General features: G+C 37.0%; 1 protein-coding gene across 1 annotated transcript in view; it reads left to right on the forward strand.

Moving 5' to 3' along the window:
* The window catches only part of pdgfd (platelet derived growth factor d), a 167,579-nt gene that overhangs the window by 103,076 nt on the left and 50,895 nt on the right, over window positions 1–13,608 (forward strand). The window contains exon 3 of the mRNA XM_061925862.1: window positions 3,369–3,546. Within this exon, the coding sequence (XP_061781846.1) occupies window positions 3,369–3,546 (178 nt within the window). The remainder of the gene's footprint in view (window positions 1–3,368; window positions 3,547–13,608) is intronic.

Here is a 13,608-nt window from a genome sequence, read left to right on the forward strand (position 1 = left end):
GAGTGCGTGGATGTTGGAACGGTTCCAATCGGATAAGAAATGTTCGATATGAAGAGTTTGGTATATTTCCCATTCATCGTCAATGGGGAGAAAATGACCGGAAAACTGGGAATTTTGGGAAAGGGAAAACATGTTTTGTGTTGAATATATGGGAGGAGTAGTGTGGGTAGACGGTTGAAAAGTCGGAATCAGGTTTAAAAATGCAAAATATTTTGAGAATTTAGGTTATTTTATAACTAAGAATACGTCTATTCATTTGACTTAGAAATTTGGAAATTTCGGGAAAAAATGGAATTTTTGAAAATATCGATACTAGCACATTTGTCCTAGATGATATGAATGGCTTGGAATTTTTCAGAACGGTTGAAAAATGTTGACGTAACAATTCAAATTTTAATTGGTCTTTCGGAATTTCGGGAAAACCGGGAATTTTTACGGAATGAAACTAACTTTTGTTGTCCCAATTAAGAAGAACGTTTTGAAGGTGTAACGGTCACAAACGGTTGAAAAATATGCACTGTGGAAAATTTCCAGGAAGAGGTGAAAATAGGGCTTTGGAAAACCGGGAATTCCTGGAATTTTTTTAACTTGGAAAATGGTAGTTTGATGGTCCGAGGTGAGTGGAGTTGGATGTTGGAACGCTTCCAATCGGTTAAAGAATTATGGAAATTGTGCATATTCGAGAAATGTCCTGTAAAACTGGAAATTCTCGGATATTGTTTTTTAAATTTTATGGGGTAGATGGCGATTACCATTGAGACTGGAACGTGAAACTCTGGACTGTGGAGCGCACCAAACTTTTGCGGTGGAATAATAATAAATAGATATTTTTTTTTGGGTGTAGAATCTTATTTGTGTAATTGTTTGGACAAAAAAATATCAAGAAACATTAATAATAACTTAACAACAAACATTTATCCATGAAAATATGGGAAAGCTGCTGATGGTGTGTTCGAGGGATAAACGACTCAAAAGAGATACTGTAGAAGTCCGAAACTGGAAACTGAATGGCATCCAATCCGTCAGCTAGTAGAGTTTCAACTTTTTGACACCTGGATCCAACTTTTCCACTACAGAAGGGCCCGGGGCCCACTCAAATACTAACAGTGAATTAGTAATCTTACTCTTGATTTTAATGGTTTTCATTAATTATATCAATATCATTGTCAAATGATATGAAAGCAGGTGTTAATCACTAAGATAATTAAAGCTGCAAGTAGCGTTGGTCGGGCCCGCGTATTTGGCAGGTGCTAGTCCAAAGTGTCCCAATACTTTTGTCCAGTTTTAGTGGTAAGTGTCCCAATACTTTTGTCAAGTTTTAGTCCTAAGTGTCCCAATACTTTTGTCCAGTGTAGGTGTCCCAATACTTTTGTCCAGTGGTAGTCCTAAGTGTTCCAATACTTTTGTCCAGTTGTAGTCCTAAGTGTCCCAATACTTTTGTCCAGTTGTAGTCCTAAGTGTCCCAATACTTTTGTTTAGTAGTAGTCCGAAGTGTCCCAATACTTTTGTCCAGTTTTAGTCCTAAGTGTCCCAATACTTTTGTCAAGTTGTAGTCCTAAGTGTCCCAATACTTTTGTCCAGTGTTAGTCCTAAGTGTCCCAATACTTTTGTCAAGTTGTAGTCCAAAGTGTCCCAATACTTTTGTGCAGTATATGTGTCCCAATGCTTTTGTCCAGTGGTAGTCCTAAGTGTCCCAATACTTTTGTCCAGTTTTATTCCTAAGTGTCCTAATACTTTTGTCCAGTTTACATCCTAAGTGTCCCAATACTATAGTCCAGTTTTCGTCCTAAGTGTCCCAATATTTTTGTCAAGTTTAAGTCCCAAGTGTCCCAATACTTTAGACCATTTGTCGGCGTAAGTGTCCCAATACTTTTGTCAAGTTTTAGGCCTAAGTGTCCCAATACTTTTGTCCAGTGGTAGTCCAAAGTGTCCCAAAACTTATTATCAAGTTGTAGTCCTAAGTGTCCCAATGCTTTTGTCAAGTTTGAGTCCTAAGTGTCCCAATACTTTTGTGAAGATTTAGTCCTAAGTGTCCCAATACTTTTGTCCAATTCTAGTCATAAATGTCCTAATACTTTTGTCCAGTGTAAGCGTCCCAATACCTTTGTCAATTTGTAGTCCCAAGTGTCCCTATAATTTTGTGCAGTTTCAGTCCTAAGTGTCCCAATACTTTTGTTCAGGTGTAGTCCGAAGTGTCCCAATACTTATGTCAAGGTGTAGTCCTAAGTGTCCCAATACTTTTGTCAAGTTGTAGTCCTAAGTGTCCCAACAGTTTTTTCATTATTTCCTTCCGAGGAGCAGTTTTTTCTTCGTTTTATTCCAAAATTGCGATAGAGCGCAATTTTGAGATTTGGGGTTAGGTTTTTTTATTAGATCGCAATTTTTGCCAGTCCTGATGTGTGCGTTCAGTTTGGTGAGTTTTGAAGCATGTTAAGGGGGTCAAATTACAGCTCAAAGAGACAAAAGTGACTGTTTTTAGTACTTTTTTTGTCTTGAAGGGGGAATTGCCAACTTCCTGTTGATTTCTGCCCGAGGATATACAATTATGAAAACTAGGTCTAAGTCAGACCTACATAGAGGTTTTTGTTTCATCTCTCTCCGACCTTCCTAGTAGGAGTTACAGGCAGTCTGTTTTTTTGTTTTTTTTCCTAGGGGGCGCTAGAGCGCAATTTTGAGTTTTGGGGTTCGGTTTTTTTATTAAAAGATTATGTGGGTCAAAATATGGTGAGTTTTGAAGCATGTTAAGTGGGTCAAATTAGTGCTCAAAGAGGCGGCGGAAGAAAAATAAAGAACAATAATAAAACCTTACAAATTCAATAGGTCCTTATGTCCCATTGCATAAGGACTCCCTTTGGGAGTCCTTATGCAATGGGCCATGCGGGCCCTAATTAACAAGGTTTAGGTAAGGCTGATTAGAAAAATAAATACTAATCAAATATATGAAGAAAAAAAAATGTGCATACAACTACGCAGTTCTAAAATAAATAAATCCTAACTTAATTAATTTAATTAAACTTAATTTGATACATTTTTCAATACATTTTAAGTGCAAATTAAATTGCAGATTCACCACTTTAGTCATAATTTTTGCGCTTTAGAAATGTCTGTTTGATATTGTCATTGCTGCCACAAGTGGTGGAAAGGGGTATTACAACCGAGTACTGTTGCTGCCCAAACGGACCACAGCTGAGAAATGGATATTCTTATTCATAGTTTTGTGTGTCATAAAAGATTCACTTTTAAGCCACTTCAATTTTTACTTGAGCAACGAATGTATTTCAATTAAATTTTGTAGAGTGTGCTTTTTAAAAAAAAAAAATTTTTCACCGACTTTTTTGTTCACTCCACTCCCATTTTTCCCCACGCAGGTACGACTTTGTGGAAGTGGAAGACCGATTAGAGGCCAGCACTATAATTTGGGGTCGCTGGTGTGGGCAGAAAGCGCCGCCGAGTGTCAACTCCAAATCCAACATCCTCAGACTCACCTTCAAATCTGACGACTACTTTGTAGCAAAACCCGGATTCAAAGTCTACTACTCTTTGCTGGTGAGAGAAACGCCCACACACACTCCACAGACACACACACACACACTCCCACTACACCAGAGCTGGACAAAAATGTTGACTCGAGGGCCACATTGAGAGAAAAAAATGTTTATTTTACATTTAATATTCAGCTGTAAACAGGAAGTAGTCTTTGCCATTAAGTTGACTGTTTCAGTCTGGTCTTTTTATTGATTCCTACAAAGGGTTCTTAACCTTTTTTGATTTCGGGGCCCTGCTTTTCCACTCAAATATTAACCCTTTTCCCTTTTTCGGGATTTCGGGAAAACCGGGTATTTTTACGAAAAAAAAACTAACTTTTGTTGTCCCAATTAAGAAGAACGTTTTGAAGGTGGAATGGTCACAAACTGTTGAAAAATGTGCACTGTGAATATTTTCCCGGAAAAGGGGAAATTAGGGCTTTCCTGACATTTTTTTTGAACTTGGGAAATGGTATTTTGATTGTCCAAGGTGAGTGGAGTGTGTGGATGTTGGAACAGGCTGGATATTTTGAAGTTGGAACAGTTTGAATCAGATGAAAAATGTGGGAATTGTGGAACTTTGAAGAATGTCCCATTGAATTTCCCAAAAATTTGGGAATTTCGGGAAAAGCGGGATTTTTTTTTAATGGTAAAAAACTTGAATGGTCTGAATGAGTTGATAATGGTTGGTGTTGGAATTGTTGAAATTGGTCGAGAAATGTTGAAGTACCGGTAGTATCATGTTGAATTTCGGGGAAACCGGGAATTTTTCCAGTTGGAAAAAAATCTTCTTTTTTTTTTTTGTCCTAATTAACAGGAATGTTTTGACGGTGGAACGGTTGAAGTGGGTTGAATAATGTGGAAGGAGTAGTCGCCAGAATAAAGGGTGGAAATAGGGCTTTGGAAAACCAGGAATTCTGGAAAATCCTGGAATTTCTTTGAACTTGGAAAAAAGGTAGTTTAAATTTCCAGCATTTTTCAAACTGCTACCACTTCCACATTTTTCAGCCGATTCAAACCATTGAATCGGCTGAAAAATGTGGAAATGGAAGCAGTTTGAAAAATGGCCAATTCATTTTGAATGGAGAAAAATGTCCCGGAAAATCTGGGAATTTTGGGAATTTGTCAAAGAAAAGCCCGCAATTCGAGGAACAGTTTGAAGTTGGAACGGTTTGAATCAGATGAAGAATTTGGGAATTGTGGAACTTTGAAGAATGTCCCATTGATTTCAATGGGAATTTCCTCAAAATTTGGGAATTTCGGGAAAAGCGGGAATTTTTTTTGAAATGGTAAAAAAAACTTGAATGGTCTGAATGAGTTGATATGTTTGGTGTTGGAATTGTTCAAATCGGTCGAGAAATGTTGAAGTAGTAACATGTTGAATTGAGAAATGGTATTATAATTCCTGGAATTTCGGGAAAACCGGGTATTTTTCCAGTTGGAAAAAAAACGTTGTCTATTTGTCCTAATTAACAAGAATGTTTTGACGGTGGAACGGTTGAAGTGGGTTGAATAATGTGGAAGGAGTAGTCGCCAGAAAAAAGGGTGGAAATAGGGCTTTGGAAAACCAGGAATTCTGGAAAATCCTGGAATTTCTTTGAACTTGGAAGAAGGGTAGTTTAAATTTCCAGCATGGTGGAACAGTTTGAATCAGATGAAAAATGTGGGAATTGTGGAACTTTGAAGAATGTCCCATTGATTTCAATGGGAATTTCCCCAAAATTTGGGAATTTCAAGAAAAGCGGGATTTTTTTTTTGATGGTAAAAAACTTGAATGGTCTGAATGAGTTGATATGGTTGGTGTTGGAATTGTTGAAATTGGTCGAGAAATGTTGAAGTAGTAACATGTTGAATTGAGAAACGGTATTACAGAATTCCTGGAATTTCGGGAAAACCGGGAATTTTTCGAAGTTGGAAAAAAAACTTTGTCTATTTGTCCTAATTAACAGGAATGTTTTGACGGTGGAACGGTTGAAGTGGGTTGAATAATGTGGAAGGAGTAGTCACCAGAATAAAGGGTGGAAATAGGGCTTTGGAAAACCAGGAATTCTGGAAAATCCTGGAATTTCTTTGAACTTGGAAAAAAGGTAGTTTAAATTTCCAACATGGTGGAATAGTTTGAATCGGCTGAAAAACATGGAAATGGTAACAGTTTGAAAAATGGCCAATTCATTTTGAATGGGGAAAAGTGTCCCGGAAAATCTGGGAATTTTTGGAATTCGTCAAAGAAAAGCCCGCAATTCGAGGAACAGTTTAAAGTTGGAAGAGTTTGAATCAGGTGAAAAATGTGGGAGTTGTGGAACTTTGAAGAATGTCCCATTGATTTCAATGGGAATTTCCCCAAAATTTGGGAATTTCAAGAAAAGCGGGATTTTTTTTTTTAATGGTAAAAAACTTGAATGGTCTGAATGAGTTGATATGGTTGGTGTTGGAATTGTTGAAATTGGTCGAGAAATATTGAAGTAGTATCATGTTGAATTTCGGGGAAACCGGGAATTTTTCCAGTTGGAAAAAAATCATTGTTTTTTTTTTGTCCTAATTAACAGGAATGTTTTGACGGTGGAATGGTTGAATAATGTGGAAGGAGTTGTCGCCAGAAAAAAAGGGTGGAAATAGGGCTTTGGAAAACCAGGAATTCTGGAAAATCCTGGAATTTCTTTGAACTTGGAAAAAAGGTAGTTTAAATTTTCAGGACGGTGGAATGTGTTGACGGTGGAATGGTTTGAATCGGCTGAAAAATGTGGAAATGGTACCAGTTTGAAAAATGGCCAAATCATTTCGAATGGGGAAAAATGTCCCGGAAAATCTGGGAATTTTTGGAATTTGTCAGAAGAAAGCCCGCAATTCGAGGAACAGTTTAAAGTTGGAAGAGTTTGAATCAGGTGAAAATGTGGGAGTTGTGGAACTTTGAAGAATGTCCCATTGATTTCAATGGGAATTTCCCAAAAATTTGGGAATTTCAAGAAAAGCGGTATTTTTTTTTTTAATGGTAAAAATCTTGAATGGTCTGAATGAGTTGACATGGTTGGTGTTGGAATTGTTGAAATTGGTCGAGAAATGTTGAAGTAGTATCATGTTGAATTTCAGGGAAACAGGGAATTTTTCCAGTTGGAAAAAAATCATCGTTTTTTTTTGTCCTAATTAAGAAGAATTTTTTGACGGTGGAACAGTTGAAGTGGGTTGAAAAATGTGGAAGGAGTAGTCGACAGGAAAAAGGGTGGGAATAGGGCTTTGGAAAACCAGGAATTCTGGAAAATCCTGGAATTTGTTTGAACTTGGGAAAAAAAGGTAGTTAAATTTCCAGGATGGTGGAATGTGTTGATGATGGAATGATTTGAATCAGCTGAAAAAATTTAAAATGGTACCAGTTTGAAAAATGGCCAATTAATTTTGAATGGGGAAAAATGTCCTGGAAAATCTGGGAATTTTTGGGAAAACCCGCAATTCGAGGAACGGTTTGAAGTTGGAACAGTTTGAATCAGGTGGAAAATGTGGGAATTGTGGAACTTTGAAGAATGTCCCATTGATTTCAATGGGAATTTCCCCAAAATTTGGGAATTTCGGGAAAAGCGGGATTTTTTTTTTAATGGTAAAAAACTTGAATGGTCTGAATGAGTTGACATGGTTGGTGTTGGAATTGTTGAAATTGGTCGAGAAATGTTGAAGTAGTATCATGTTGAATTTCGGGGAAACCGGGAATTTTTCCAGTTGGAAAAAATTTTTCGTTTTTTTTGTCCTAATTAACAGGAATGTTTTGACGGTGGAACGGTTGAATAATGTGGAAGGAGTAGTCGCCAGAAAAAAAGGGTGGAAATAGGGCTTTGGAAAACCAGGAATTCTGGAAAACCCTGGAATTTCTTTGAACTTGGAAAAAAGGTAGTTTAAATTTCCAGGACGGTGGAATGTGTTGACGGTGTAATGGTTTGAATTGGCTGAAAAATGTGGAAATGGTACCAGTTTGAAAAATGGCCAATTAATTTTGAATGGGGAAAAATGTCCCGGAAAATCTGGGAATTTTTGGAATTTGTCAAAAGAAAGCCCGCAATTCGAGGAACAGTTTAAAGTTGGAACAGTTTGAATCAGATGAAAAATGTGGGAGTTGTGGAACTTTGAAGAATGTCCCATTGATTTCAATGGGAATTTCCCAAAAACTTGGGAATTTCGGGAAAACCGGGATTTTTTTTTTTAATGGTAAAAAACTTGAATGGTCTGAATGAGTTGATATGGTTGGTGTTGGAATTGTTCAAATCGGTCGAGAAATGTTGAAGTAGTAACATGTTGAATTGAGAAACGGTATTACAGAATTCCTGGAATTTCGGGAAAACCGGGAATTTTTCAAAGTTGGAAAAACAACTTTGTCTATTTGTCCTAATTAACAGGAATGTTTTGACGGTGGAACGGTTGAAGTGGGTTGAATAATGTGGAAGGAGTAGTCGCCAGAATAAAGGGTGGAAATAGGGCTTTGGAAAACCAGGAATTCTGGAAAATCCTGGAATTTCTTTGAACTTGGAAAAAAGGCAGTATAAATTTCCAGGATGGTAAAATGGTTTGAATTGGCTGAAAAATGTGGAAATGGTAGCAGTTTGAAAAATGGCCAATTCATTTTGAATGGGGAAAAATGTCCCGGAAAATCTGGGAATTTTTGGAATTTGTCAAAGAAAAGCCCGCAATTCGAGGAACAGTTTGAAGTTGGAACGGTTTGAATCAGATGAAAAATGTGGGAATTGTGGAACTTTGAAGAATGTCCCATTGATTTCAATGGGAATTTCCCCAAAATTTGGGAATTTCGGGAAAAGCGGGAATTTTTTTTTAAATGGTAAAAAAAAAAAACTTCAATGGTCTGAATGAGTTGATAGATTTGGTGTTGGAATTGTTCAAATCGGTCGAGAAATGTTGAAGTAGTAACATGTTGAATTGAGAAATGGTATTACGGAATTCCTGGAATTTCGGGAAAACCGGGTATTTTTCCAGTTGGAAAAAAAACTTTGTCTTTTTGTCCTAATCAACAGGAATGTTTTGACGGTGGAACGGTTGAAGTGGGTTGAATAATGTGGAAGGAGTAGTTGCCAGAATAAAGGGTGGAAATAAGGCTTTAGAAAACCAGGAATTCTGGAAAATCCTGGAATTTCTTTGAACTTGGAAAAAAGATAGTTTAAATTTCCAGCATGGTGGAATGGTTTGAATTGGATGAAAAATTTGGAAATGGTAGCAGTTTGAAAAATGGCCAATTCATTTTGAATGGGGAAAAATGTCCCGGAAAATCTGGGAATTTTTGGAATTTGTCAAGGAAAGGCCCGCAATTCGAGGAGCAGTTTGAAGTTGGAACGGTTTGAATCAGATGAAAAATTTGGGAATTGTGGAACTTTGAAGAATGTCCCATTGATTTCAATGGGAATTTCCCCAAAATTTGGGAATTTCAAGAAAAGCGGGATTTTTTTTTTTAATGGTAAAAAACTTGAATGGTCTGAATGAGTTGACATGGTTGGTGTTGGAATTGTTGAAATTGGTCGAGAAATGTTGAAGTAGTATCATGTTGAATTTCGGGGAAACCGGGAATTTTTCCAGTTGGAAAAAAATCTTCGGTTTTTTTGTACTAATAAACAGGAATGTTTTGACGGTGGAACGGTTGAAGTATGTGGAAGGAGTAGTCGCCAGAAAAAAAGGGTGGAAATAGGGCTTTGGAAAACCAGGAATTCTGGAAAACCCTGGAATTTCTTTGAACTTGGAAAAAAGGTAGTTTAAATTTCCAGGACGGTGGAATGTGTTGACGGTGGAATGGTTTGAATCGGCTGAAAAATGTGGAAATGGTAGCAGTTTGAAAAATGGCCAATTCATTTCGAATGGGGAAAAATGTCCCGGAAAATCTGGGAATTTTTGGAATTTGTCAAAGGAAAGCCCACAATTCGAGGAACAGTTTAAAGTTGGAACAGTTTGAATCAGATGAAAAATGTGGGAATTGTGGAACTTTGAAGAATGTCCCATTGATTTCAATGGGAATTTCCCAAAAATTTGGGAATTTCGGGAAAAGCGGGAATTTTTTTTGAAATGGTAAAAAAAAACTTGAATGGTCTGAATGAGTTGATATGTTTGGTGTTGGAATTGTTCAAATCGGTCGAGAAATGTTGAAGTAGTAACATGTTGAATTGAGAAACGGTATTACAGAATTCCTGGAATTTCGGGAAAACCGGGAATTTTTCGAAGTTGGAAAAAAAACGTTGCCTATTTGTCCTAATTAACAGGAATGTTTTGACGGTGGAACGGTTGAAGTGGGTTGAACAATGTGGAAGGAGTAGTCGCCAGAATAAAGGGTGGAAATAGGGCTTTGGAAAACCAGGAATTCTGGAAAATCCTGGAATTTCTTTGAACTTGAAAAAAAGGTAGTTTAAATTTCCAGCATGGTGGAATGGTATGAATCAGCTGAAAAATGTGGAAATGGTAGCAGTTTGAAAAATGGCCAATTCATTTTGAATGGGGAAAAATGTCCCGGAAAATCTGGGAATTTTTTGGAATTTGTCAAAGAAAAGCCCGCAATTCGAGGAACAGTTTAAAGTTGGAACGGTTTGAATCAGATGAAAAATGTGGGAATTGTGGAACTTTGAAGAATGTCCCATTGATTTCAATGGGAATTTCCCCAAAATTTGGGAATTTCAAGAAAAGCGGGATTTTTTTTTTTAATGGTAAAAAACTTGAATGGTCTGAATGAGTTGACATGGTTGGTGTTGGAATTGTTGAAATTGGTCGAGAAATGTTGAAGTAGTATCATGTTGAATTTCGGGGAAACCGGGAATTTTTCCAGTTGGAAAAAAATCTTCGGTTTTTTTGTACTAATAAACAGGAATGTTTTGACGGTGGAACGGTTGAAGTATGTGGAAGGAGTAGTCGCCAGAAAAAAAGGGTGGAAATAGGGCTTTGGAAAACCAGGAATTCTGGAAAACCCTGGAATTTCTTTGAACTTGGAAAAAAGGTAGTTTAAATTTCCAGGACGGTGGAATGTGTTGACGGTGGAATGGTTTGAATCGGCTGAAAAATGTGGAAATGGTAGCAGTTTGAAAAATGGCCAATTCATTTCGAATGGGGAAAAATGTCCCGGAAAATCTGGGAATTTTTGGAATTTGTCAAAGGAAAGCCCACAATTCGAGGAACAGTTTAAAGTTGGAACAGTTTGAATCAGATGAAAAATGTGGGAATTGTGGAACTTTGAAGAATGTCCCATTGATTTCAATGGGAATTTCCCAAAAATTTGGGAATTTCGGGAAAAGCGGGAATTTTTTTTGAAATGGTAAAAAAAAACTTGAATGGTCTGAATGAGTTGATATGTTTGGTGTTGGAATTGTTCAAATCGGTCGAGAAATGTTGAAGTAGTAACATGTTGAATTGAGAAACGGTATTACAGAATTCCTGGAATTTCGGGAAAACCGGGAATTTTTCGAAGTTGGAAAAAAAACGTTGCCTATTTGTCCTAATTAACAGGAATGTTTTGACGGTGGAACGGTTGAAGTGGGTTGAACAATGTGGAAGGAGTAGTCGCCAGAATAAAGGGTGGAAATAGGGCTTTGGAAAACCAGGAATTCTGGAAAATCCTGGAATTTCTTTGAACTTGAAAAAAAGGTAGTTTAAATTTCCAGCATGGTGGAATGGTTTGAATCAGCTGAAAAATGTGGAAATGGTAGCAGTTTGAAAAATGGCCAATTCATTTTGAATGGGGAAAAATGTCCCGGAAAATCTGGGAATTTTTTGGAATTTGTCAAAGAAAAGCCCGCAATTCGAGGAACAGTTTAAAGTTGGAACGGTTTGAATCAGATGAAAAATGTGGGAATTGTGGAACTTTGAAGAATGTCCCATTGATTTCAATGGGAATTTCCCAAAAATTTGGGAATTTCGGGAAAAGCGGGATTTTTTTTTAATGGTAAAAAACTTGAATGGTCTGAATGAGTTGACATGGTTGGTGTTGGAATTGTTGAAATTGGTCGAGAAATGTTGAAGTAGTAACATGTTGAATTGAGAAACGGTATCACGGAATTCCTGGAATTTCGGGAAAACCGGGAATTTTTCCAGTTGGGAAGTTTTTTTGTCCTAATTAACAGGAATGTTTTGACGGTGGAACGGTTGAAGTGGTTTGAATAATGTGGAAGGAGTAGTCGCCAGAATAAATGGTGGAAATAGGGCTTTGGAAAACCAGGAATTCTGGAAAATCCTGGAATTTCTTTGAACTTAGAAAAAAGACAGTATAAATTTCCAGGATGGTGAAATGGTTTGAATTGGCTGAAAAATTTGGAAATGGTAGCAGTTTGAAAAATGGCCAATTCATTTTGAATGGGGAAAAATGTCCCGGAAAATCTGGGAATTTTTGGAATTTGTCAAGGAAAAGCCCGCAATTCGAGGAACAGTTTGAAGTTGGAACGGTTTGAATCAGATGAAAAATGTGGGAATTGTGGAACTTTGAAGAATGTCCCATTGATTTCAATGGGAATTTCCCCACAATTTGGGAATTTTGGGAAAAGCGAGAATTATTTTTGAAATGGTAAAAAAAAACTTGAATGGTCTGAATGAGTTGATATGTTTGGTGTTGGAATTGTTCAAATCGGTCGAGAAATGTTGAAGTAGTAACATGTTGAATTGAGAAATGGTATTATAATTCCTGGAATTTCGGGAAAACCGGGTATTTTTCCAGTTGGAAAAAAAACGTTGTCTATTTGTCCTAATTAACAAGAATGTTTTGACGGTGGAACGGTTGAAGTGGGTTGAATAATGTGGAAGGAGTAGTCACCAGAATAAAGGGTGGAAATAGGGCTTTGGAAAACCAGGAATTCTGGAAAATCCTGGAATTTCTTTGAACTTGGAAAAAGGGTAGTTTAAATTTCCAGCATGGTGGAATGGTTTGAATCGGCTGAAAAATGTGGAAATGGTAGCAGTTTGAAAAATGGCCAATTCATTTTGAATGGGGAAAAATGTCCCGGAAAATCTGGGAATTTTTGGAATTCGTCAAAGAAAAGCCCGCAATTTGAGGAACAGTTTGAAGTTGGAACGGTTTGAATCAGATGAAAAATTTGGGAATTGTGGAACTTTGAAGAATGTCCCATTGATTTCAATGGGACTTTCCCCAAAATTTGGGAATTTCGGGAAAAGCGGGAATTTTTTTTGAAATGGTAAAAAAAACTTGAATGGTCTGAATGAGTTGATATGTTTGGTGTTGGAATTGTTCAAATCGGTGGGGAAATGTTGAAGTAGTAACATGTTGACTTGAAAAATGGTATTACGGAATTCCTGGAATTTCGGGAAATCGGGTATTTTTCCAGTTGGAAAAAAAACTTTGTCTTTTTGTCCTAATTAAGAGGAAAGTTTTGACGGTGGAATGGTTGAAGTGGGTTGAAAATGTGGAAGGAGTAGTCGCCAGAAAAAAAGGGTGGAAATAGGGCTTTGGAAAACCAGGAATTCTGGAAAATTCTGGAATTTCTTTGAACTTGGAAAAAAAAGGTAGTTTAAATTTCCAGGATGGTGGAATGTGTTGACGATAGAATGGTTTGAATCGGCTGAAAACTGTGGAGATGGTAGCAGTTTGGAAAAATGGCCTGGAAAATGTGGACATTTCTTTGAACTTTGAAAAAAAGGTTGTTTAAATTTCCAGGATGGTGGCATGTGTTGACGGTGGAATGGTTTGAACCGGCTGAAAAATGTGGAAATGTTAGCAGTTTGAAAAATGGCCAATTAATTTTGAATGGGGAAAAATGTCCCGGAAAATATGGGAATTTTTTTGAACTTGAAAAAAAAGTATTTTAAATTTCCAGGATGGTGGAATGTGTTGATGGTGTACTGGTTTAAATCGGCTAAAAAATGTGGAAATGGTAGCAGATTGAAAAATGGCCAATTCATTTTGAATGGGGAAAAATGTCCTGGAAAATCTGGGAATTTCTTTGAACTTGGAAAAAAAAAAAGGTAATTTAAATTTCCAGGATGGTGGAATGTGTTGACTGGGGAATGGTTTGAATCGGCTAAAAAATGTGGAAATGGTAGCAGTTTGAAAAATGGCCAATTCATTTTGAATGGGGAAAAATGTCCTGGAAAATCTGGGAATTTCTTTGAACTT

Source organism: Nerophis lumbriciformis, linkage group LG30, assembly GCF_033978685.3.
Source record: "Nerophis lumbriciformis linkage group LG30, RoL_Nlum_v2.1, whole genome shotgun sequence".
Lineage (NCBI taxonomy): Eukaryota > Metazoa > Chordata > Actinopteri > Syngnathiformes > Syngnathidae > Nerophis > Nerophis lumbriciformis.